The sequence below is a fragment of the Anser brachyrhynchus genome (assembly GCF_964034855.1).
Source record: "Anser brachyrhynchus genome assembly, chromosome: 5".
Lineage (NCBI taxonomy): Eukaryota > Metazoa > Chordata > Aves > Anseriformes > Anatidae > Anser > Anser brachyrhynchus.
In genome coordinates, this window is record NC_137699.1 from 58,441,927 (window position 1) to 58,465,316 (window position 23,390).

A 23,390-nucleotide genomic window follows, 5' to 3' on the forward strand; every position below is an offset into this window, starting at 1 on the left:
TAGGTGTATTCCTCAAGGTTCTGACTATGATTACAGACGAACCACTTGGAAGTACTTCTTCTCTTTATAAATCTTGTCTCATAATGACCTTGGAAAGACCATTCAAACAGCAAGCTAAACCATTGTTTTTCCCCATGTACGACAGGTACCTCTAGATTTAATTTAGAAGGGTTTTCTGTTTGTCTTTACCTAACCTGTGTTATTTTTCCACCCTGAAACTAAGTTGCAATACAGTGTGCTCTCTCAAAAGGGGAACTACATCTTGAAAAGAAGTACTTTCCACCAGACATGAACCTATGTTAACTGGGGCAGGTTGCTGCAATGATGGGCGATAGCTGTGTCCTGCCATATGCTATCTGGGTGCTGTTAAAGCAATGCTCGGTACAGGAGCTGCTGGTTCTCTTGCTACAAACTAAACGAGCAAGAACACGATTATATGACCAGCTGAGTACATCTGAAGGAGTATGCATGTGTTCTTGAACACAAAGACATCTGATTCTCTCAGTGCAGATTAAGGAGAGTGGGAGTACGGGTGGATTAAAATACAGGGAAAAAACGGTGCGCAGTGGTGGTAACAGTCACAAGACCTCTCTGTAAACTCCTTCTTTTATAGCTGGAATTGGTATGAATTCCAAATTGGCTCCAAAGTTACAACTGAGGCAAGAACTTTTTTTTCTTTTTTAACCCTTTTAACAAGGTAAATCCCACTTCCCTATCACCCGGTGTTATAATTTCAACAATAACTTACTAATTAAAAAGTTATTAAAATACTTGGGGAAAAGTTGCCTACTTGGAAAACACTGCACCTCACTTTCCATCAAGTCACTTGTATTGCAAGTGCTGAACTCCTCAGCTACAGGTGATGGACTGACAGTAAGTTTGGCAAATGTTTACGAGATGTAGCATCTTCATGGAACTGAGTTTGACAGGCCTGTGCAAGCTTGTAGATGAACACAGATGCCACACGTCAGTCCATTGTCTTAGTATAGCCTAAACTACTCTGAGAACAGTAACAAAGCTGTAAAAGAAAACAGCATCTTGCTCACACACACACACTTGTCTTAAGTACCCATGCAGCAAATAAACCAAAAGTTAAATAGTAAAATAAAAAATACCTATGGCTGGAGCATTTATGCAGAGTTCTCTGGCCAACAGAAGGAAAGTTTTTCCCAGCACATAGACATTCACCTATTAAAAGACAAAAATCGTTATTTAAATCTTAAACCACAAATGTTTTTAAACAGACCATTTATGTGGAAAGGAAAAAAGTCATTTTTGAAATCTTAAAGAACCTGCTTTAGAAAATTCAATTAAAGTAATACAAGAAATATTTACAGATACGGAATAATACCTGGTGCTTGTCAAAAGCTGCATAAGTTAGCTTTGTAAATCAAAGCCTAAGTTTATACTGAAAAAAATTACAAAATGCTGTTCATTATGCTCTTCAGTGGACTCAGTGTCGCTCTGTAGTACTTGGACAAATTTTCAGTTGTCACCTAACATCTTAAAGTATTAAACAGACTTTATAGTGTCATTTGTCTTGTAACGTAACAAAACTTCAGCAAATAATCACAAGCTAGTGCAAATTTCATCTCTGTAAAATCATGTGAAGTGGGACACTTAAGTATTGCACAAGCACAAACCAAACTTCTCTGCCAAAGAAAGGAGCAGTGCTACATGCCCCAAGGGTATTTGTCATTTCTGATTGTTTGGACATTGCCCCACATGAAAAAGATAAACAAACAAACAAACACCAAACCACCCTGAACCACAGCAGGCCTGCTAAGGAGCCAGGCAGAGTCCCACTCTTGATCAGGAGGACATAAACAGAAGGAGCTGCTCCTCAGACTCTGATTTGCAATTTATGGCATAGGCAAGTACAGTGTTTGAAAAGTCTGAGGAAGCTTTATTTCACTATCTTAAGATGTGTTTTTGTGGTCAGCAAGAAAGGTAGCATTTATTTCAAATCCCAATTATCCCCAAACGTTCCCATGAAGCTCCAGGCACACCTTGCTCCCCCCAAGGCACATAAAAAGGTTAGTTTAAAAAAAATAAATAAATCCAACCTCCTACAATGCAAACATTTTTTTTTTTTTAGGGGTAAGTAGCACGTACTCTGTTGCTTTCATGTAATAGAACTGCCCCTCTCTTTCCTACGCCAGGATAATGAAGGTGTTCACTAAGCAATTACACAATGGAGTTGTCCATTAAGGTACAAGCCCATGGAAATTAATAATCTGTTACTAAGTACTGCCTTCCAGTTTCACAGAGCTTTACCAACACCGGTTTAAAAGCAGCCTTCCTCCCTAGTGTACAGATGCTGCTACCAAGCTAGTGAAAAGGCAACAAACAAATACTGCCACATTTCCACCTAGCCATCTACTTGCAAAACAACTTTTTGCTTTACGTGAAAATTTTCCCAATGTGATTTTTTTTTCTGAACTCAAATTTAAAAAAGGAAAACTTCAAATAAATCCTCAGAATTAGCATGTATGCTGAAAATGACTGTTCAACCAAGTGTGTATGATGTGATGTTAATATAGGCCATATTTAGTGGAAAATGTTGAATACCTCCCGTGCTTTGTCTGTCTGACCAGTGGTTTCACTGCCCTAGAAGATTCCATAGGATAGGCTGAAATTTTAACACTCCTTTTTTCCCCAAAATGCCAGGCAACGTAGAAATAATATTCTAGGGCAAGGAAGAAAGACAAAATATAATTTTTGAACAAAAAGTGTGCTTAGGAAATAAGTCACAGAATTTTACACAGAAAACCAAGCACCCACTGAACCTGGCAGTTCATATAGGAGTTTGGGAGCACGTGACTTTCCACGAGCCACAGAGACATTACTTAAAGCAAAATATCTGCAGTGTTTCAGTTGGCTTTCGATGCTCTACATTCACTGCAAGTTTGGGATGGCTTTTTTTGACCTTTTGTCTAAAAAATATCAGCATAAAGAGTGGGGTTTTGGCTGTAGTTTCAGCCTTTTACGTTGGCTGACCGAGTTACTATAAATCTTAAACCTCATCACTTAGATCTTGTTCTGCAAGGATGATTTCCCTGCACAAATCAATAAAGTTACTTCAGTGGAGCCAAGTCCATATGATATTTCCATCAGAGGCTTCACAAACTCATCTAGTTCCTTCATTTTAGTCTAGAGAGAACCTCTAATTCAGACGAGCATTTCTCCCTCTGGCTTTTTTTCTGTCAGGACATCCAAATACTTCATGCATCTCCCCATCTAGCCGTGTCACTAGAAGAAACTCCTCCTAAGCAAACTTCCTATAAATGCAATCATCCAGGAACAAACAGATATGAAGAGACAAAGAAACTTTCTTCTTTAAAGCTATACTCTAACAACAAAAACAGGCGTTGAATTAAATACAAAGCAAAGACATTATAAAGCATTATAAAATTGGCTAATGATTGTTTTTCATCCTCCTATCCTTACCTAACTAAAAGTCTCCAGGTCCATGGTCTATTTGAGAAGTAAGGTACTTTAAAACTAACCTGCTTTTCCACTACGCACATCATCGGTGTTTTGTGGCTGACTTCAAGATGTAGACAGTGTATTTACACAAACTAATAAATTCAAATAGAAATGGCACATCAGGGAAATTTCATTCTTTTGATCACAAGTGCTCTCTGCAGTTTCTCGTTACTACCAATTTAGAAAGAACTAGGATACACAGTGTATTACGTACTCTGCATTGTTTTCCTCATGAAGCTGATGCTTTTTTTATGTCAGGATAAAGTCACAAAAAGGATCAGGAGCACTTAACTGGTTCCAGTTTTCCTGGCAAATCAGTAGCAAGAGATACTTCAAGCCCTCTAAAGCAAAACACTTGTCATCTTTAAAAGTTACCAAATATTCAGAAGTTCTGGGGCGTTTCCTACAGGCAGAGAACTAAAGATGGCATAAAGCTCACTCAGAAATCAGTAATGGTGCTGCACAGCTTAAACAAGGCATTTAATAACTTCTGGTTTTAGTGGAAGAAGGCCCTTCCGCTAAATTTTAATGCCACTGTCACTAATTTGAACTATTCCATACACACACCCGTCCTGTGATAGATGAAATGATAGCTATATTAGGCATATAGAAAGAGTCTATCTTTCTTTACTCATCTTTTCTATGTTTTTTTTTGCACTCTATTAAGCTTAGAAAATTAAGAGAATTAATTTAGAGGCCTACTTTAATTTCTAGTTCTTTCTTCATTAAGAACTTCTTATAGAAATTCATATACTCCAATCCATCAAAAGCTTAATACTCCAAATTTAGAACCATATGACATTTGCATTCATAAAATCTAATTTTATGAATCCTTTGAACAGTGAATAAACAAAAATGCCCTTCTAGAAAGCTGTGTCTGGCTTAGACTTCAATTGCTGTAGCTTTCAAGCTTACCACATTAACTTCAGTCTCTTTTCCCCACTTCTTGATTTATAAGGATCATAGTGAAAGACTGTATTTTCACCAACTGTCTCCAATCAATATTTTGAAAGCATAGCAATTATTTTATAGACTTTACTAAGACTTGTGCTCTCTGTACGGTTTTTCATATTTTGGTCAAATACTAAAATCTTCTAAACTCGATGCAGTCACTAGGTTTAAGCATCAACACGTAAAACAACAGAGAGCAGCACTGACCCCTTACAGAGCGAGTATTTTTAAATATCTGCATGCCCCGATATGTTTTACCGCATTGCTTTACATTCATCTCACATTTAACAGAATGCATTTGCAAGCACACGGACCTGTCACTACGCATTTTGTTCTCTTCTGTTTTTAAACTAGATTCTTCAGCAGGAAGACATTTTTCAGACAAAAAGTATACACTCTCCAAGGCGCTGCAAAGCAATGCATTTTTACCCCTAAGCTTTTGCAGGAGAAATTAAGATTGTACAAGATGCTGTCCTGTACCGATAATTTCTGCTCTTGTTATAGAACACTTTATATTAGTTAAGAGTGGCACTTGGAGAAGGAACGGCTTCCAATTATTCACTTACATCTTTATAGAAAGATCCTCCTACTTGTTATACTCTTTGCCCTTCACGGTATTTTTCGGAGACACAGCCTTTTCATTTCACATCTGTCAGTCATCAGATGCTGATTTCAAAGGGACACTTCCATAGGGACTCTTATCCTTTCATAATTTCCTCTTGATTTCACATCATGCCTCATGTGTTCACAAACACCAATATACTTCCACTTCTACAAATAATAACAAATACTTCCCTCCCAGTACCACGGGAATTCATCTGTTCATCTGCCTAACACGTTCCAGAATTTTAAACTCTCTTTGGGAAACGGGGAATCTCCCATTGGTTATCAGATTACGGTAACTTCAGGACAGTAGCAATCAATAAAACTGTGATCACAGGCAAGCAAAAATTTTCATTCAACAAGTTCCATAAGTTTATGAATCAAAACCCTTTCACTATGAGCAATTTCCAAAAAGGTTTTTCAAGACCATGGTGCAGCACTGTAGAAAATACTATAAGTGGTGACGGTGGTTAAGGTCTTCTATCGTTCAGAGAGATGAAGACTGGGCAGTTGGAACTCAATGAGAACTCACACTGTGAAATATCCGTGGCTGCTTGCCTAAATAATTAAGCAAGCATGAAAAGCAAATGAGTTTTTAAGGAGAGTGTCTGTTGCTGGGGAAAGAGGCACCTGTGGTTATTTGATTCATTATTAACATTTCTAGTATAGTAATGCCTGAGGGTCCCAACCAGGTTGTTTAAATTAACTCAATCAAAATAGCAATTTGCATAGGGGCAATAAAGGCAAATGCCGTCAACATGTTAATATCTTTAAATGAATAAAGAGTATCAAAAACTGAGGCAAATTAGTACTGTCTTAAAAAAAAATACTTTTTCACCCTTCTCTTCCTCCTACTAAAGTGTCTTATTTTGGGGTCCATATTGCAACCAGACTGTTACATTTAACCTCAAAAGACAAACAAAATGTGAAACTACAAATGTGTACCAACCCCAGCTTGTCAGACTGGGGTTGAAGAAGAGAAACAAACCAAAATTAAGCAGCTTCTTCTATGCCATGCTTTAAAGCACTGCCTCCAGTGCAGGGACCCCACAGAGAGCCTGCTTTCACTAATGGCATATGGTGTAGTCGTAGCATTCCTCCTCCAACACCGCAGCTGTACAATAAACTATAATCATACTATCTATGCAACAAAGTACAAGAGTAATTTGTGAAAAGCGTAAAGGAATCGGGAAGGCTAATGCTGCCTTAAAAATAAAATAAATCAGGTTTCCAAAAATAAGTCATAATAATGATCCTTTTGGACAAGAAAGTATTGTTACTTGACCGAACAAATTCAAGAGGAAGAAATATAAGAAGCTAAGAGTTATGTTTTGAAGTGGAAGAGAGACTGAAGAACTAGACCAAGCCAGTACCAGTTACTGGCTTTCACTTCTCGTACACCCTCTTCCCTTATCTAGAACCGTAGGATAGTTCAGGTTGGAAGGGATCTCAGGAGCTCTCAGTCCAACATCCTGCTCAAAGCAGGATCAGCTACAGAGCAGGTTGCTCAGAGTTTTGCTCTGTCCAAGGACAGAGACTTGGAAATTCCTCTGTGCAACTTGTTCCCACACAAGACTGTTCTCGTGGTGGAAAAACCTTTTCTTGATACCAAGGCCAAACATCTCATTTTCATTTATTACATCCATTGCTGCTAACCCTCCTGCTGCGCACTGCTCTGAAGAGCCTGGCTCTGTCTTACATCTTTTCAGGAAGCATTAGCCTTATTTAACAGCAGGACACACCACAAAGACCACTAAAATGATATTCTACTAGGCTGAAATTGGAGATCAAAGCACTGCCAACATCTTCCTGAAGTCTTTTATGACTACATTGCGAAGGCCATGACACTGGAGATCACAAGAGGCTAAAAAAGAAATGGGCATCTCCCAGGATTAGAAAGGCAGCAATCAAAACCCGAGCCAAATACTTCTCCAGGTGAAAGGAATGAGAGTGCTCTGAGAGAGACTGGCAAACCCAAACTGTTCAAAAGTTGGGCCAAGGCTAGACAAGCTTCCCTACTCTCCTAAACAAGCAAGTCCTGTCACTTAGATTGGAAGAACAAAAAAGCAAACAAAGGGCCTGATTATAGACCTCTCTAAAGAGTGTATTTGCAAGTAAAATGCAATATCTGAAAATATAAACAAGTACTTTCCCTGTCAGAGACTGATGACTGATCATCCTTCTAACTCAATCAACATGAAGCACGACTCCACTCTGCACGAGGAAGGAGCCTGATTTGTAGCAGTGCTCTGTGCAGTTTCAGATAACGCTTCCAAGTCTAAATGTACCAGAGGCATACGGGATCTGACAACCCTTTCAACAGGTCTCCAAGACATGGGACATATTTTACCTAGAAATAAAATGGGAGACAAAATACAAAAAGTTGGCCCGTCCAATAAAAAAAACATAAAAGGGGGCATTTTATTCTGACATCAAATTTGAGTCCCAAAAGTTGCTATGTAGTAGTGCTATGTATGCTGTGTAGTTCTCCAGTGGAACAAGCCGAACTCTCCCATCTCAATCATCAGTACAGGAGGAAAGCTGATAGGGCTTCTTAAACAGACTGCCATTAACAGTGAAAATTAGCCTCCTCTATTGCTAAATTTTAGCAGCATAATGCTATGCTAAAAGCATATTATATTATAAGGGATAGGTTTGGTTGTTTGTTTTTTTTTTTGGTTTGCTTCTTTTTTCTTTTGCATTGAGAATTGGGAACCAAATCCCAAAGCAACTCACTAAGTACAGGAAGAGTGGATGTGCAAGAGGTGCAGAGCAGAACCTAAGAGGACAAACTTAAGATTTTCTCTCCTAGATTCCTCTATTCCCCATCCACACCTACACTCACTCCCCCCCCTTTTTTTTTTAATTTATTTTGAAAAGCTAAACTGAACTATGAGAGAGAAAGAACATGTATATGGCAGGTCATGAGACAAATAACGAGCTGCAGGTAACAGCAGATTCACATCTTCATCTTACTCTTACTTTCAGCTACCCAGCTCTCTTACACTGTGAGCTACCAGAGGGTCTTAGCTCTCCCAGCGCCTGCAGGACACTGGTTCAAGGTCACTGATGCAGAGGTCCGTCCTCCTGCAGCAACAGAGCTGCATCTAGTAGAAATAGCACTGCTACTAGTACTAGCGGTCCTTCTTTATTCATTAATGACATTTACACCCCAACTTTACAATAACAGCTGTCCTTGAAAGAAAAAGCCACTTCAAGGTAACAGTACCATCCAATAAATTGATTGCTTTTCTTTTTTAAGCATGTAGTCTGTAAGCAAAGACTGATCTAAAGCAGAATGCACTGAAGTTTTCTGCCTGGGCAGTGAATGTTTTGCCACCAAGTTTACAGAGATACAAAGCAGCAAAAGCTAAGAACCATCTAGGAAGCTTTTTTGGCAGGTAGATTAATTTTATTTAAACATGTATATAGTTGACCTGAAACTGAAAATTGGAGGTGGTTGTTTTTATTTTTGTTGTTGGTTGGTTGGTTTTTGTTTTATTAACCTAACTCAGGCTGGAGGAATAAATCTAGAGAAGACCTGAAAAGCTCATTTATGCATTCTTAAACAGGGCTTTCTGGCTAGCTATAGTTAACAGTAATGTTTAACACTTCTGTTTGCTCAGATGCATCTTTAAGAAACTGGAATTTGGAGCATACCAGAAATCTCGCATATTTAAATACAGATCATGATAGTAAAATGTTGCATTTTCTTCCTTCCAGTTGTTGATTATTTCCATACCACTAGTCTATTTCTGGCTCTCCCATCTCTTCAGTTACCCCTCTTTCACCTTTTGGTTCCCGTATGCCCCCATCTTGACACCTTTTCTGGCTGGAATGTACAGAGAAGAAAAAACAAATCATTCAATCTTTGTCTGCTCATTTTTTTTCTTTTACAGATTCAATATCCCCTCTTCTTCACATGTAGAGAATGCGCTCCATTTTACTATGATCATTCTATTTCATAACAATTGCCATGAAAAATCACCTGTGTTTAAAAGAAGAATATCCCCCCCATTCTATAAATGCAATATTTGCTTGTAATCAAAATAATTCAGTAAGAGTTTGGAAACAATGAAAAAAGTTAGTAATTTTAAGAATTAAGGATTCATTTGATTATTGTAATTCCAGCAGATTGCTGTAAGCAATAAATAGTCTTCAGAGGGATGCCATTTACCAGGACAGCTGGGAGGACAAAAATAGATGTAACTAACCTACTCACATTGTATGTAAAACAGTCCTAACATGGAAAACGAGAGTAAGACAGCGTATGTCAGCAGAGCTTTCTACTTCCACATAAAGAGCAAGTACACATTTCTTTCAAAACACATTTTATAAAACATGTCCCTGTAGTGCACTAATCCATTTACACCATATTACCTACAAAGAAAAGTTACATCTTCAACAACTGGTTATGTTAAAAATGTGTAACGTCTTACTTTGTGCCACTGCCATGACTCTGAATCCTAAAGAAAGCATCATACTAACTCTTGATACTTTGCAACATTAAAAGAAAAAAATAATTTCATTGAACAATTACTGAACTACAAACCCGGTGATTTTCCGAATCAGAATTTTTACAGAGAAATGAAAACATCCCAAATAGCCCACGCTGACAGCTTTTCACTTGAAATTAATCGAAGTTTAACAATTCAGCAAAAGTTTCAAACAAAAATAGATACAATACCTGGAGAAGATCACTGAGGTCAAGTAACATGTCTGTGAAGAAGTCAAGGAATACACACGCTTGATGACTGTGACAGTATTTCTAAGTGTCATAAGCAACCCAAACAAGGAAGAAACAAACCCAGGTTAAACTGCAGGATAAGCCAAATGCAGGTGAGGTACGTGGATGCAGTGCTTCCGCTAAGAGCCAACACCCAGCTAACAGGTCAGCTCCCCAGAAAATCCTGCCTGCACTTGCTGCAGTTCTTGCACAAGCTGCCTATGTAACGTGATGGTCTGAAAGAAAAGCTAATACCTTGTGTGACTTACAAATACTCACCATATACTGCAGCCTAGGAAGAAAACAATAACAATAAATAACAACACTAGTAATGAGATAAACACTTTCACACTTCGAGAATATAAAGATCATCTCTTTCCTTTGCTAGCTCAGGAGTCATGGATCCCATTGCACTGAAAAACAGTTGGAAGAGCAAACTAAGAAAATGGCAATACATTTCTTTTGCCCTCATCTAGCGTGACTTGCCAAAGAGTTCGGAACAGAAAGCCACTTTGGCTACTCTTTCTTCTAACCAGGTCAATCAGCTGTTATCTTTTAATCATAGAATCATTAAGGTTGGAAAAGACTTTCAAGATCATCTGGTCCAACCACTGATTTCACTGTAATCCTATATTGTTACAACTAAAAGACCAGGTCACCATTTACTACACCTTATAGGCACATTTGGGACTTACAACAGACCAAAAACAAGCCAAAACCACAAGTTTCCGCCGGATTTTGCTGAAATTAAGCACATTTAGAAACGCATTGTCTTAATAACATCTAAAACCAAACCCAAACAAACATTAAGCTTAAAGTGCAAAGGTAGCCCTCTTGCTGATAGGAACACAACAATCACATGCTCGATCCATCGGCCACTCCTTTACCTGTCAGAAAGGAGTTCCAGTATTACCATTAAAAGCAGCGTCAAAGTAAATCGTCTGAGAGACAGAGGAAGGCAAAGAAAACACGTATGCGGAGGTATATGCAATTTTTTGTATGTAGCAATGTGTGAAGAAATCCAGTATTAAGAAATAGAGGGACATCAGTACAGCGTGGTACGCTGCTGCAATACAAGTTTTAGTGTATGTTGTTTTTAAGGTATGTTGGAGGACAAATTTCTCCTAAATATCAGCCACGGAAGAAGACTAATTCAGCTAATATAGTCAGCTTATGCATACACATTCGTCTCACTAAAAATATTTATCCTTGAGCATTTCTATCCCTAGTTTGCATTTAAAATTATAGGAACTTAGCATTCCAAATTCGCTACAGAATTCAATACATTATGTTAATAACATTTGGTGAAAGTTTTTAGCATTAAAAATACGCAGGCCTGGTTATTTTATTAGGTAAAATCTCACTAGGCCACTGAAATAATCCAAAACTTATTATAGATAACATTATGCAAAATATCAAAGTAATCTTAAACTTTAAGACAGTAAGGAAATTGCTAACTAAACCAATCCGTAAGGAATGGAGCTTAGAAATCTACGCAGAGCAATACTGAATTCAGAGCAGCTTTTTGGTCAAAGTGGTGAGAAAGGGGAAACCGAATGAGTTTAGTAATGAATCTGCCAAGCAACCACAGCCCTTGACAGCTCCTCAAACAGATCTAGAAAGAAATCACCAATTTTATGCTTGAGAAATATTCTAGACCTAAAAATGTTCCTGGCTCATTACTGACTTGAAGCGTCTGGTTGTAATATATGCCCACTCAGAGATACTTTCACCACTGAGATAACTGAAAGCTATTACTTCTATTTGATAGATTTCATCACTATTTAGGGGGAAAATAAATAAATACATAAAGAAGCCAGAAAAAAAGCAGCTTACAGGTTCCTGAAACACCAAAGTGAGTAGACATGTTGCCCTAGGGGCGGCTGCTGCCACTGGAGACCACTGGAGATAGAGAATCACTACCAGAGGCTAAAGCAGATCTCAGGTGAAAGAGAAAGCTACATTTCTAACCTAGGCATTTCAGTTAAAGTTATGAAATCTGTATAGCAAAGAAATCTTCATTTTCCTCAAGCTGCTAAAAACACTTTGGTGGAAGAGCAAAACTTAAGAACACACTACAAGTGCCCAGATTTTATTACTGTAAGAAAAAAAAAATCGCCCTTTTTGTCTAAGTAAAGAGAAACAGAGAACATGCATGCAACTGTAGGGACAAAAGATGAGAGCTAAGAAGCTGGGAAATTCACTTGCAGGATTCAGGCAACTCTGAGGCAATTTAGAGCTACGCTCTAGACGCTTTAGCATGCAGTTGCTTTGCTCCGTAGAGAAGTTAGTTCAAGTGTCCACTGAAACTGTACAAGCAAAGATCACCGTAAAAATGTGGCATTTCTGGATTTCATTTAAGGTAGCCTCCAGCAATCCCTGTCAATGATTTGATATGTATGCAGTTGCTACAGCGAAGCAAAAGCAAAGGGGAAACTTGAGTCATGCAGTAGCAACGGGTTGGCCTTTACTATGAATATTGTGAGCACAATTATCAGCAGGAAGTAGTTGTAAAAACAGGCTGTTGTTTTTAAACTCCTTTTCAGAGCTGGAACAGTTCAGGAGAACATACAACAGCTGAAAGCAGCAGATAATACTTAATATGTATTCAAAAATTATACAATCCTAAGATAAATGTTTTCTTTGAAGCCAAAAGAAAAACAATGATAATTTTACATATGGAGACTGCTAGCACACAGAAAAGTTCTCAAAGGGACAGAAAGCTACCGATACTGTAGATACACACATGCAAAACAACAGAATATAAACACAAGGGGGCTAAGGAAGGTTACAAATGCACCCGATTTTATTTTATTTTTTAAAAGTTTTAATGGTTTCAGCTGCTTTTCTTTTGCTATTTTTTAGCTCATTTCACCAAGGTATGCAACTGATTGTCCATCACTTGGAAACTTTAAAATCAAAATGAGATGAGTCTAAAGGCTTAACTTCAAAAGATTTAATTCAAGGGAATCCTTTGACCAACATGATGCAAGAGGTCAGTCTGAGTGGTCACAGCACTCCCTTTCTGCCTTTATAATCTGGTAATCTGTGGATAATGTGAGAGCACAATGAATCACAGCAATAATGATCTCATTCTCAGCACCAGAGGAAACAAAAGTTCATGATGAAATGAATACTACCGGAAACCTAAAACCCCAAATACCAAAACAAGAATGCATTTGTCCTTTAGACAGGCCCACATTTTATGTATTCCAGCAATTCTGAAGTACTTATATGGAGAAAAATCCCCTAGGTTTTGGGTATCATTAAGCAGGAGGCAAAACTGCCATTTGACAAAGTTATATACAGAAATGCAAGAATAACTGTGCCCCTCCTAAAAACGTCTTGGTTTTAACGTTTGACAAACTCTACAATAATCAGGAAACCCTCAAACAATTTCATGGGGTTTTACTGTGTCAATTTTAGTGTGTCAAGGATCATGCACTACGTACACACTGTCATACTTGGGAGATACAGGCACGTATGAACAGCATGGAGAAGGCAGAGTCTGGTTTTGGTTGGTGGGATTTTGTGTTTTGCTGTTGTTTTGCATTCTTTTGTGGCTTTATTTGGGGGTGGTGGTGTTTATTTTATTTTTAAAGTTTTCTTAAGTTACACTCTAAACTTTTACTTATTTTTTACTAGCTTACTACAAAATTTGTACTACCACAGAAAGATTAATGCCAAGGAATCGTGACTGCAAGCCACTCAGGAGAAATATGACATCCCTAAGTTCTGTGCTGTCCACTAATGAAGCGCCACCTTCTTCGTTTGAAGCTAAAATGCTTTCTGCTTCTAACAAAAACTCCTCACAGATCCACTAGGTATATAAAATAATTAAATTTGAATTCCCTCTCTGTATTCAACAAGAACGATTCAGCTGGCTGCAAACAAAGAAACAAGAAAGGCAAAGTTTAATAAGAAAGGTGACTGAAAAGCAAACAAGAAAAGTTCTGAATGTTAATTTTTTCCCCTCAATTTCTAAATGAAACTAATTATTTACAGTTTTGAATAAGCTACGTAAGAGACATGAACTTCCCAGCAGCACTTACAATAACAAACATATGCAGATAAGATAAAAGGGTGGGTGGACAAAGAAGTGCAGTGATACCGGGGAAAAAAAATTAGTGACTGCATTTGCCTGGCCCTGAACCTAATTTTCCATCACCCTTTCCATCAACATCCTTGTCCTTCCATATTTTCATACAGCTAGCCATGTCTGATTATGACTTATCACAATTAAATGTCTGCTTTACAAACTTTCACCATTTTAATTAGCAATTAATTAAAGCTGACTGACAGCACTAATTGTTTTAAGTAAACATTTCTCTTCCTAACTTCATTGAACTAACAGGATTAGAAAATAATAACCAAAGCCAATTCTTTTGTAGAAAACTCATTTCTCATAACTCTAATAACGCTTTGCCTTGAGGCTGAAATCCTATGGAGCCAGTTTCTAAAGTTTCCTAAGCTTGCAATTTTGTCTGTGCAAAGAACAAGACTGCACAGCACAGGCTGCACTTGAGTATAAAGACAGTAGTAAAAAACATTCCTAATGCCATTTTCATAAAAAGCCATCTTTATTTATGTGCAGATCAATGCATGAGAAAAAAAAGAACTAGATTTTGGCCTGTGTAGGTTGGTTTTTTTTGTTCTTCTTTGCACATAACTGCAGGTCTGCATGCTATAAAACTATATCCTAAAATCCCTAGTTGTTAAGGACAAAAAGCACTGCCGGACTCCTTCCCCGGGTCAATCGGTGTGTTTCTGCGGTAGCTGCTCCCTTTTAGTATGTGAAACACCTTTATCTTAATAGTTACAACAAAGTCAGTGGTGGTAATTCAGCGCTGCACAGCCACCTAGGCAGATCTACTAAAAAGGAGACAGACATTTCGGGCTGCATTCAGCCTGCCCGATTTTACGACTAACTGAAATGGTGAGAAAAGTGGCTTTCTGGCTCACCTAGGATCTGAATTAGCCTCTGACACCAACTCTCTCTCTCCTCCTCTATCCCCAGCGACTGCAGACAAAATCTAGGGCAACTGGGCTGCTGACTTCGGCGCCACAGCCAGTGAGACGGGATGAATCCACCGCCTGCAAGCTACATTAAACTTCAAACTCCCTACTGCACGTACAGTTCAGCCTTTACAAAATTAATGCTGTAGCTTTTCTTAATAATTGTCTTCAGAGTCATTCCCCTTTACAGTAACGTTTTCAAAAGCATGCCAGCCTAGCTGAATATTCAGTGAGCGTTCAGCACTTTCCCAAATGCTTCCCTTAGAGAATAGTCTTCAAAGAGTTCAAGCTCGGCTGTAGTCCTAGTGTTACTGACTTCAAGTAGGTAACCTGCTTTGTGTGATACTACAAAGTATTTACATAGTCACATGCAAATTTATTCACAGTGCAACACAAGCAAAAAAGTAAAAAAAAAAAAAAATTATCCTAAAATGCTTATCAACTCTCAATTATTGAGGATACTAGATGGAAAAACTACACAAGGAATATGCGAACTTTGCCACTGAAAGATAATCTAGTTAGTACACTCTAGGAAAAGAAAATTAAGGCATAGAATGAAAGTGTAAATATTAATTTTAAAGGTTTTTAGAGTTCATCTACAACCTGGGTAATGTGATGATGTATAAACAACAGTTGACTACACTCAAAAAACAAAAAGTCTCCGAACAAGAAATAGACTCTTTCCCCTGAACAACAGTAAATCGAACAAGCACCAGTGAGGGGAAACGAGCTTGCTAGGAGAAGCACGTTTTAAGGAACAACTTAAGAGTGGAGCTGGCAGACAAGAACAGGAGAGTGGCACCAGGAAAGGAGCAAAGCTCAGCCTGCAGGAGAAAAAGAAACAATAAATAGGAAAAATCACTGCAGAAAACATTGTGAGTCTGAAACGAGCACATAAGCAGGTATGAAGCTGCACAGTCCAAAAGCCTGCACAGAATGGCCATTCAGTAATGGAAGGACATAAAAAAGCAGCTGGGAAGGAGGACAATAGCAACAATTTAGGTAAAAGTAAAAGAGTTTAGTCTTCTCTTTTCCCTGTATCCAAGGTCTATGAAGGTTATGACTTGTACCAACACTGAAAGAAATTTCACAAAACGTAAGAGGTGCAGATTTGGAAGAATTACTCTGAGCTGACAATCAGGTATTCAGCACAGCACGTGGCAGGTAAGCTTGCAGCTGGCAGAGAGAGAAGTGGAAGAAAGGAGCAGAGAAAATCATTCCCTGCCCAGCAGTGGCAAAGGAAAACCAGCGCTGTCGTCAGCCTTTACACTCTGCTGTTCAGAGAACTCCAAATGGAAGTGTTTGGAAAGATCTGGGGGAGGCGGAGGGGATAAAAGATGATAAGGCTATGGTTTGCCTGGCACTTGACACCACCACAAACAAAGAATAATCTCAGCCTTGCTCCAACCGGCTTGATCGTTACTTGTCACCACCCCTTTCCCTGGACTGCTATTTGTGCAGCAACATGGCAAACCAGCCGAGGGAACTGTCTGAAATAAATACCCCCCCCCTCCTTTTTTTTTTTTCTTGGCCTGTTTTCAACTGGATTAACTCCCCCCCAGTTCACACGTAACTGCACAAACACCTGGGCTGATACAGGGCAGGGGACGGACTGGGGGAGGAACACGCAGACAAGGGCAGAGCGCGATGATTTCTTTCTGAAGCCGCGCCAGCTCACCCTGGCTCAAAGCATTCATCCCAACTGCAGCCCCAGACAATCTCCCCGTCACCCACCCCACCTTCTCCAATTTCTCTTTAAAGTTACACTGTTTGCAGAGTCCTCCCCGGCTGGCTCCAAAACACAATGCCCCACCTTATCTGAAAGGGAAACCTTAAAACAAATAAGGAGCAAAAGTCTGCAGAATAACTGCTTTATACTATATCACGATCTCGTAAAGCTGGTTAACACCTTTGTTTTAAGCACATACACAATTCCCATGCCAAAATTCATCACAGTATTGCTCTGGTTTACATGTGGCAGCACCCAGCTATACCTTTAGAAGAGTACCACTGCCCTGCTCTGTTAAACCAGAACAAAACCAAATTGTATCGACGCAGAATGTTTTACATTTTCCATGCTGGAAGCCAAGCGTTACATCTTTGCTTTCATGCCCACACTGAGTCGAATGCACTGGTATTAACTGCTCCTCGGAGAATTAGCTCAACAGAATTTTGCAGGGATGGGAGCGCGGCAGCTGCTGTACAACTGCGCTGGGACACAGCGGAGTTTGCCCAGAATCTCAAACACTGCTCTCCTGCCACTATCAATGAACGTGATTTATCCGTGCACATGCATTATCCAATATCTTACACGTAAAACACCGCCACTCGGCAGGAAGTTTCTGACACTGGAGGCTTTATTTAAAAGAAGAGTACGGCTTCAAACAGAAATTAATTGCATCCTTGCCATTCTGAGGCTGCTGACTCCTTAATGGCCTTTGGTAGAAAGTCCAGCAGTCGGATGTGTTCAGGTTCCCCCTGTAAAAGGCCTTTAACAGAATCACATCAACCTATATCACGTAACATAGCGATGGAATAAAGCTGTCACAAGCCCTTCTGTAGCAGTTGCAGGCAGGCACGTGCCTGCAGGAGCCCCTTTAAATCCTTGCGGCAGTGCACCAAAGGGTGCCCTTGGATTCAGAAAGCAGGTAGGAGAGGCACACACGTCCCACAGCAGCGTATTCCCGTGGACCAGCAACCCCCCCTTGGCAGCTGAGCACGCTCTGCACACCCACAGATACCCAAATCCACAGAGCTCTGGTGGGAAACAGCGATCGTGGTGGCTTCGTGCATGTGGCCAGCTCTCTGCTAGGGCATGGACATGGCAACACTTCCACAAACGCTACCGAACTTAACTACTGCTCAAAGCAAGTCTGCTTAAAGGCACTGCTCCCATCACCCACCTACCCGCCTTTGTAACACGTCTTAAACACAGCATGGAGCTGAAAGCTAGGTGGTCAGTACTAGTTTAGCAGCCTTGCCTGGAAGTCAGTACAGCGTGCCACTTTTACGCTGGCAGAACTCCACAAAGCACTCTGGTTTAGTCACCTTTCAACAAAACAAATCAAAAACGTGGAGCTGAACTGATGCATTGTATCAATGGGTTGAGAAAGCCATGCTTTCACTTTAAGAAATGCCTACACAGACAAAAAAATCCTACATTGGACTGTTCACTCTAGGAGAAACCTACATAAGTAGGTAACAGCACGGAGGTGTACACAATTTGCTATCTCATTAAGAATTTATGTTTTCTAAATCAGACTTGCATTACGGTTTATAAACAACAGCTTATCCCAAATGAGTTACTAAAAAAAGCATTTTGGCAAATAAAGCATAAGGCATTTTGCACAGGTTATGCTTTAGACTACTGCTGTAAGAGTATTTGAGGGACGTTTATTTGGAAGTGTGTGAGCAGAAAACTCATGTTACGTCCTCAGACAGCTCGCCAGGTATCTTGGGATGCAGCAGCAAACACTGGCAAGAGAGTTTGCATGTTTGAATTGACCAACCTGTGACAAGACATGATATGCAACCTTGTCTTCACTTCTACTTCACAGCAATGCACAAAGGAGAGATTACCACTAGCTGTCACGGTCAGGGTGAGAAGATATCTTCACTTCCTGCGAGCCCAGGGCTCACGAAGAAAAAGATGAAGGAGGGGAAAAAAAAACAACAACCACCACCAACAACAACTTAATAGCTTTCCTAACTTAAAATTGATAGTTTATACTTTTAAAGTACATTTCAGGGTGAGACAAGCAATGCATCACGCTTTGAAATGGATACAATTCTCAGCATGACACATTCCCCTTCAAGGACATAAAACACCAGATTTTAAATTTAAAGCAAATTTATGTCTTGAAAAGTTGTCCCTAAAACAAGATTAAATTTGGTCCTTGAGCAAGTATAACACCACAGGTGGAGGGAGGAGTTCACTTATCAGGGCAGAAAGACAACATATCTGAGATTTTAAGGTAGCTAACTTTTCAGAGAGTTCAATTACTACAGTAAATCTTCATGATGATCTATTCAGCAGGGAAAATACAGTCACAGGCATTTGATACACTTTCTACTTTATCTACATGAAAGGCTGGGAAAATAGAAGTTTCTCCTTTGGAATCAGTTTTCCCCAAGAAAATGAAAGGCATAGCCCAGAGGGACGCTGGGCTGTGGTTCAGGACACTGGGTTTCTGTTTCCAGTGCTGCCAGTGCACTGCAAAACACATTTTATCCTTCTATTTTATGTTTCTTGTATTTAAAAAACTATTTCTCCCTTCCCTCATAAAATGCTCTTAAATCATCTTGATTACCTTACTATTACAATAAACATTTTCACTCTGGGGTTCCCAAGTATCTCCAAAGGGTCAGAGAAAAGCAGCTGTCAACTGTATTTTTGGTATAATCTCCCATTATTTAGCTTTATGGTCAATCATTATTTTTCAGACCATCTCCTTGCCCTTGAGAGACCCAAGCTATACCCTGCCTTAATGCAATGCTTTAATATAACTGGTGGGTTATGCAAATTTGCCCACCTGTCCAAAACATGCAAAGAGGGCTTAAGAGCTAAGTTACATACCGAGTTCCTTATGATGAAAATAGATGCAATGCCTATCAGATATTCACCCCCAAGTATGCCAGTTCTAATTTCCATAGATCTGTTATCCAAAACACATAGCTAAGAAGCTCGTAGATTAACTTTGCCTTCCTTTATTCAGTTTAAAATTTGAGTTTTGCACCAATTTACTAAAATCACTTTGTATACATGCATACTACTTCCAAGCATTTAAAAAAGGTAAAGCAAGAGTCAACTCCTTGTTATTGGGTTACTCATGCTTATGAAGGGATCCTTAAGGAGCAAAAAGGAAAATACTTTGCTGGGGTGAGGCGCGGGGTGAGGAGAGTAGGACTGGAAGTGGCCAGAATACACACACAAATGTCCTACTGAAAATTCAAATCCTCAGTAAGCAGTCTGCTGCAATTCTCTACTTGTCATGGATATTGCAATTCTGTTGACATTACTGTCAATATTTACTTCGCTTAAACAGGAACTCCCACAGCATCTCAGTACAATGTTGCACAGAACCAGTCAGCGAACACACTGAAGGTAATTTACTTGCAAATGCCATTTCTCACATTCTTAAAAGTTAACAACCTTCATTAAATGGTTTTAATCAAGATGGAAAACGAGGAATATTTTCTTGAAGTGTCATTTTAACTTTTATCCCTGTATTATCTTCTGAATGCCGTAGCAATGGCAAGCACTTATCTCATGTCTCCCTTACAGCACAGAGACTGCTCTTTCATTATCAGTTTTAAGAAGCTGTAAACTTACCTCAGCTGCTGGAATTCTTCGCCAGAAAAAAATATCAGTAGTGATGTACATATCATCTGCCTCTGGGAAAATAAAAACTGCCAGTGATATGCTGGGAAAGATCTCTTTAGACTCCTTTCACACAGTCTTGCAGCATTTTTATTGTAACCAAGCAGTGTAATTTCAAATAACATTCTGCAGCACGCTGGCTGCAAGCGCCTAAAATACGTCTCTGCTCCGAACAACAACTGAGAGTGCTATTGTGGGTCCCGTGTTTACAGCTGCTTGCTGATTTTGTCATATTTGCAGAGCTTTCAAGAGAAATGATAACTTCTTTCCCCCTACTGCCAAGACATACAAATTCAGCGTAGACTTCTGATAATAAGCTCAGCACAACAGCACCCATGAGCCTTCAGAACCTGCTCTTCTTCACAATTTTAGCTAAAAATATGGTTGGAAAGGTATATTCCAGGGTTTTCATAAAATCACAGAAAGGAAAAATGTGCAGGATAGGACTCTGACGTTTTGGGAGGCAGCGTGCTGCTGTGCGAGGCATGGGTGCCCGAGGGACACGTGTCTGCACTATGGTACTGCCCTGCCGAGCAAGACACTTGGCTTCACCTCTGTGCCTCCATTGCTCTGACATCAGGAGATGAGGATTGTAATGCCGACCTCCTCCGCAGAGCACTGTAAATTCTACCCCTCAGCTAGGAGGGAGCAAATTGGAGTTACAGCTCTGCTGCCAGAAATGTTTATGTACTGGGTCATTATAATCTTACATAATAAATACATTAAAAAACAAACAGAGGAACAACCTGAGAGAAAAGTATACACCCTCTCAGCCAAAAAGCCTGACCATTCACCTAGAAAAGCTTCCTCTCGTCCTCGCCCCACAGCTGTGGTGGTTGGGATTGCACAGCACCCACAGCTTCAGGAGAACGGCCATGGCTAGGCCGCAACCGCTCCCTCGGCCTTGACGCTCCTCAGGGAGCAAATCCCAGCCTGCTGCCACTCAGGAAGTGTCTTCAGGCACCAGCCCTAGAAATCAGCGAGTGCCTGCCACTGCATCGCCCACCAGAAGACAAACGAGATGGTCTCTGTGCAGGACTGGCCAAGCACCAGAACAACTGCGGAGAGCGACAGCGTGGAGGCACCACAGGCACGGCATTACCAACCCACGGAGTTCACATGGCAACCTGACCGACGGCATGGGGAACATGAAGACATGGCCTGCCGTGGTACTCAGAGCCAAACTGCTGAGACATCACGATTGAGATCTGTGAGGTAAGCACAGAATTGGCTGGACTGCCAGGCTCCAAGGGCTGTGATGAGTGGTACAAAGCCCAGCTCGCAGACAGTTACTCCAGGCACCCCTCGGGGCCATGTTGTCTTCACTCACAAGGAGACGCCGAGGCAGAAGACACCTCAGGCAGGTCTGCAGATGCCATCAAGCTGGGGAAGCAGTCAGTGCACCACGAGGTAGGTCATTATAAAAGCAGTGTTCAGAGGAACTTTCGCAACTTGGAGAACAGGGCCGGCAGGAACTGCATCTGTCTTTTTATTTAAAAAGTCTTCTGCCTGCGACAGAACCCCTTGCTACAGTACAGGCTGGGACTGACCAACTCTGAACAGCTCGCAGAAAAGGAGCTGGAGGTCCCTGTAGACAAGCTGAGCAGGAGTAAGCAGCATGCTCTTCCATCAAGAAAGACCAAGCACTGAGCACTGTACCAGCAAAAATGCAGCCAGCACTTGAAGGAGGTGATTATTCCCCTCCAGCAGTACCTGTGAGGATGCATCTGTAGCACCATGTTCAGGTTTAGGTTCTCAGTACAAAACAGACGTTGATATCCTAGAGTAACTACAGTGGAAGACTACTGAGATGGTTACGGAGCTGGAGTATCATATTTATGAGAAGAGGCTGAGAACGCTTTAGGCAGGAAGATCTAATGCTGTCTTAACTACCTCGTGATGGTGTGCAAAGAAGACTGAGATTAATCTTGGACACAGTGACAGAACAAAAGGCAACTGATGCAAGTTGCAGCAAGAGAAAATCTGATTAGATACTAGGAAAAAAATATTTACCATGAAGCAAGCAAAACACTGCAATACATACTCCAGAGAGGGTAGGATATGCCTGTCATTAGAGATGACCAAAACTCAGCTTGAGTAGGGCTTCAGTGATCTAATGAGGATGTGAGTGGAGAACTGGAGATGATGCACTCCAGAGGCCCCCTCCAATCTGAATTATTCTGTGATCCTACAGAGGGCACAGGAATTCTGGATTGTCTCCTCTGCATTTTGTCAGTTTCAAATACATTGCCTATGTAAGCATTTCCTTGTATGCATCCCACCTTCTCTGTCTGCTAGGAAACTGATGAAAAATTCTCTATATTCTCTTCCCTTCCACCTCTGAACGCTTTGGTGGGATGGATTCTTGTGAACTAGTACTTTTTTCAAGCAGTATTTTTTGCAGCTTCCGTTTTTGACACTGTCCTCTGCTTCTGGATGCTACTACTCTTCAACCAACATTCTTGGCTCCTGACCATGCTCCCAACTTTTCCAGTTGCAACAGTAGGAAAGTGACTTGCTTACAGCTCCACTGGGAGGGCTGCCAACATTATCAGCAAAAAACAAGGACTGGAGCACCCTTGTTTCATCACTGAATGACTTCAAGAAACAGCTGAAACAATGAAGCCATCGGTTCCAGGACTGAGGAACAGAGTAGCAACCAATACTAGAGGTGTTTTCTTTTGCCGTAGCAGAAGTCTAGATTCTAGGTGGAAGATAACAAGCAGAGACTAACAAATACAATACTGACAGTATACAAAAGTATTTTTCAGCTGAGAAAGTGTTATCTGAATATGTGCTGGAAGTAATTATTGGCAACAAACTGGGTCCTCCAGATGCAGTAAGAATGTAGTGATTCGGGAGTCCCTAAGAAACAGCAGCACAGATGTAGTCCATCTGTTGCATTCCCTAGAAGGCTAATCCTTTAAGGACCAGAAATTGTCATATAGAAAATAAAATTTAACTTAGATCCTGCAGAAGGTAATGGCACTCACATGGGAAACCCAGCCTTTCAACTCCAGATAAGTACAGAACAGGATGCTCTCCAGTGTCAGGTACCAACTGACACACAGCAGCTGAAAACTCCATATGTTTCTTTAAAAGACTTCTTCAGTAATAGCTTACAATTATTTTATATTTTTTTCCCTCAGTTCCCTGAAGATGAAGGATGGCCCACTGGTAATTTCAACGGCACATTTCAAATGGAAATATTCTCAGTGCAGACTG

The 23,390-nt window shown here is 40.2% G+C and overlaps 1 protein-coding gene across 3 annotated transcripts in view; it reads right to left on the minus strand.

Annotated features, from left to right (window-relative positions):
• The window catches only part of BRF1 (BRF1 general transcription factor IIIB subunit), a 175,553-nt gene that overhangs the window by 93,322 nt on the left and 58,841 nt on the right, over positions 1–23,390 (minus strand). For all 3 annotated transcript variants that reach the window (XM_080593999.1, XM_080593997.1, XM_080593998.1), the window contains exons 4-5: positions 9,731–9,762; positions 1,116–1,188 (exon numbers count right to left, since the gene is read on the minus strand). In XM_080593999.1, coding sequence (XP_080450125.1) covers positions 1,116–1,188; positions 9,731–9,762 — 105 coding nt within the window. The remainder of the gene's footprint in view (positions 1–1,115; positions 1,189–9,730; positions 9,763–23,390) is intronic.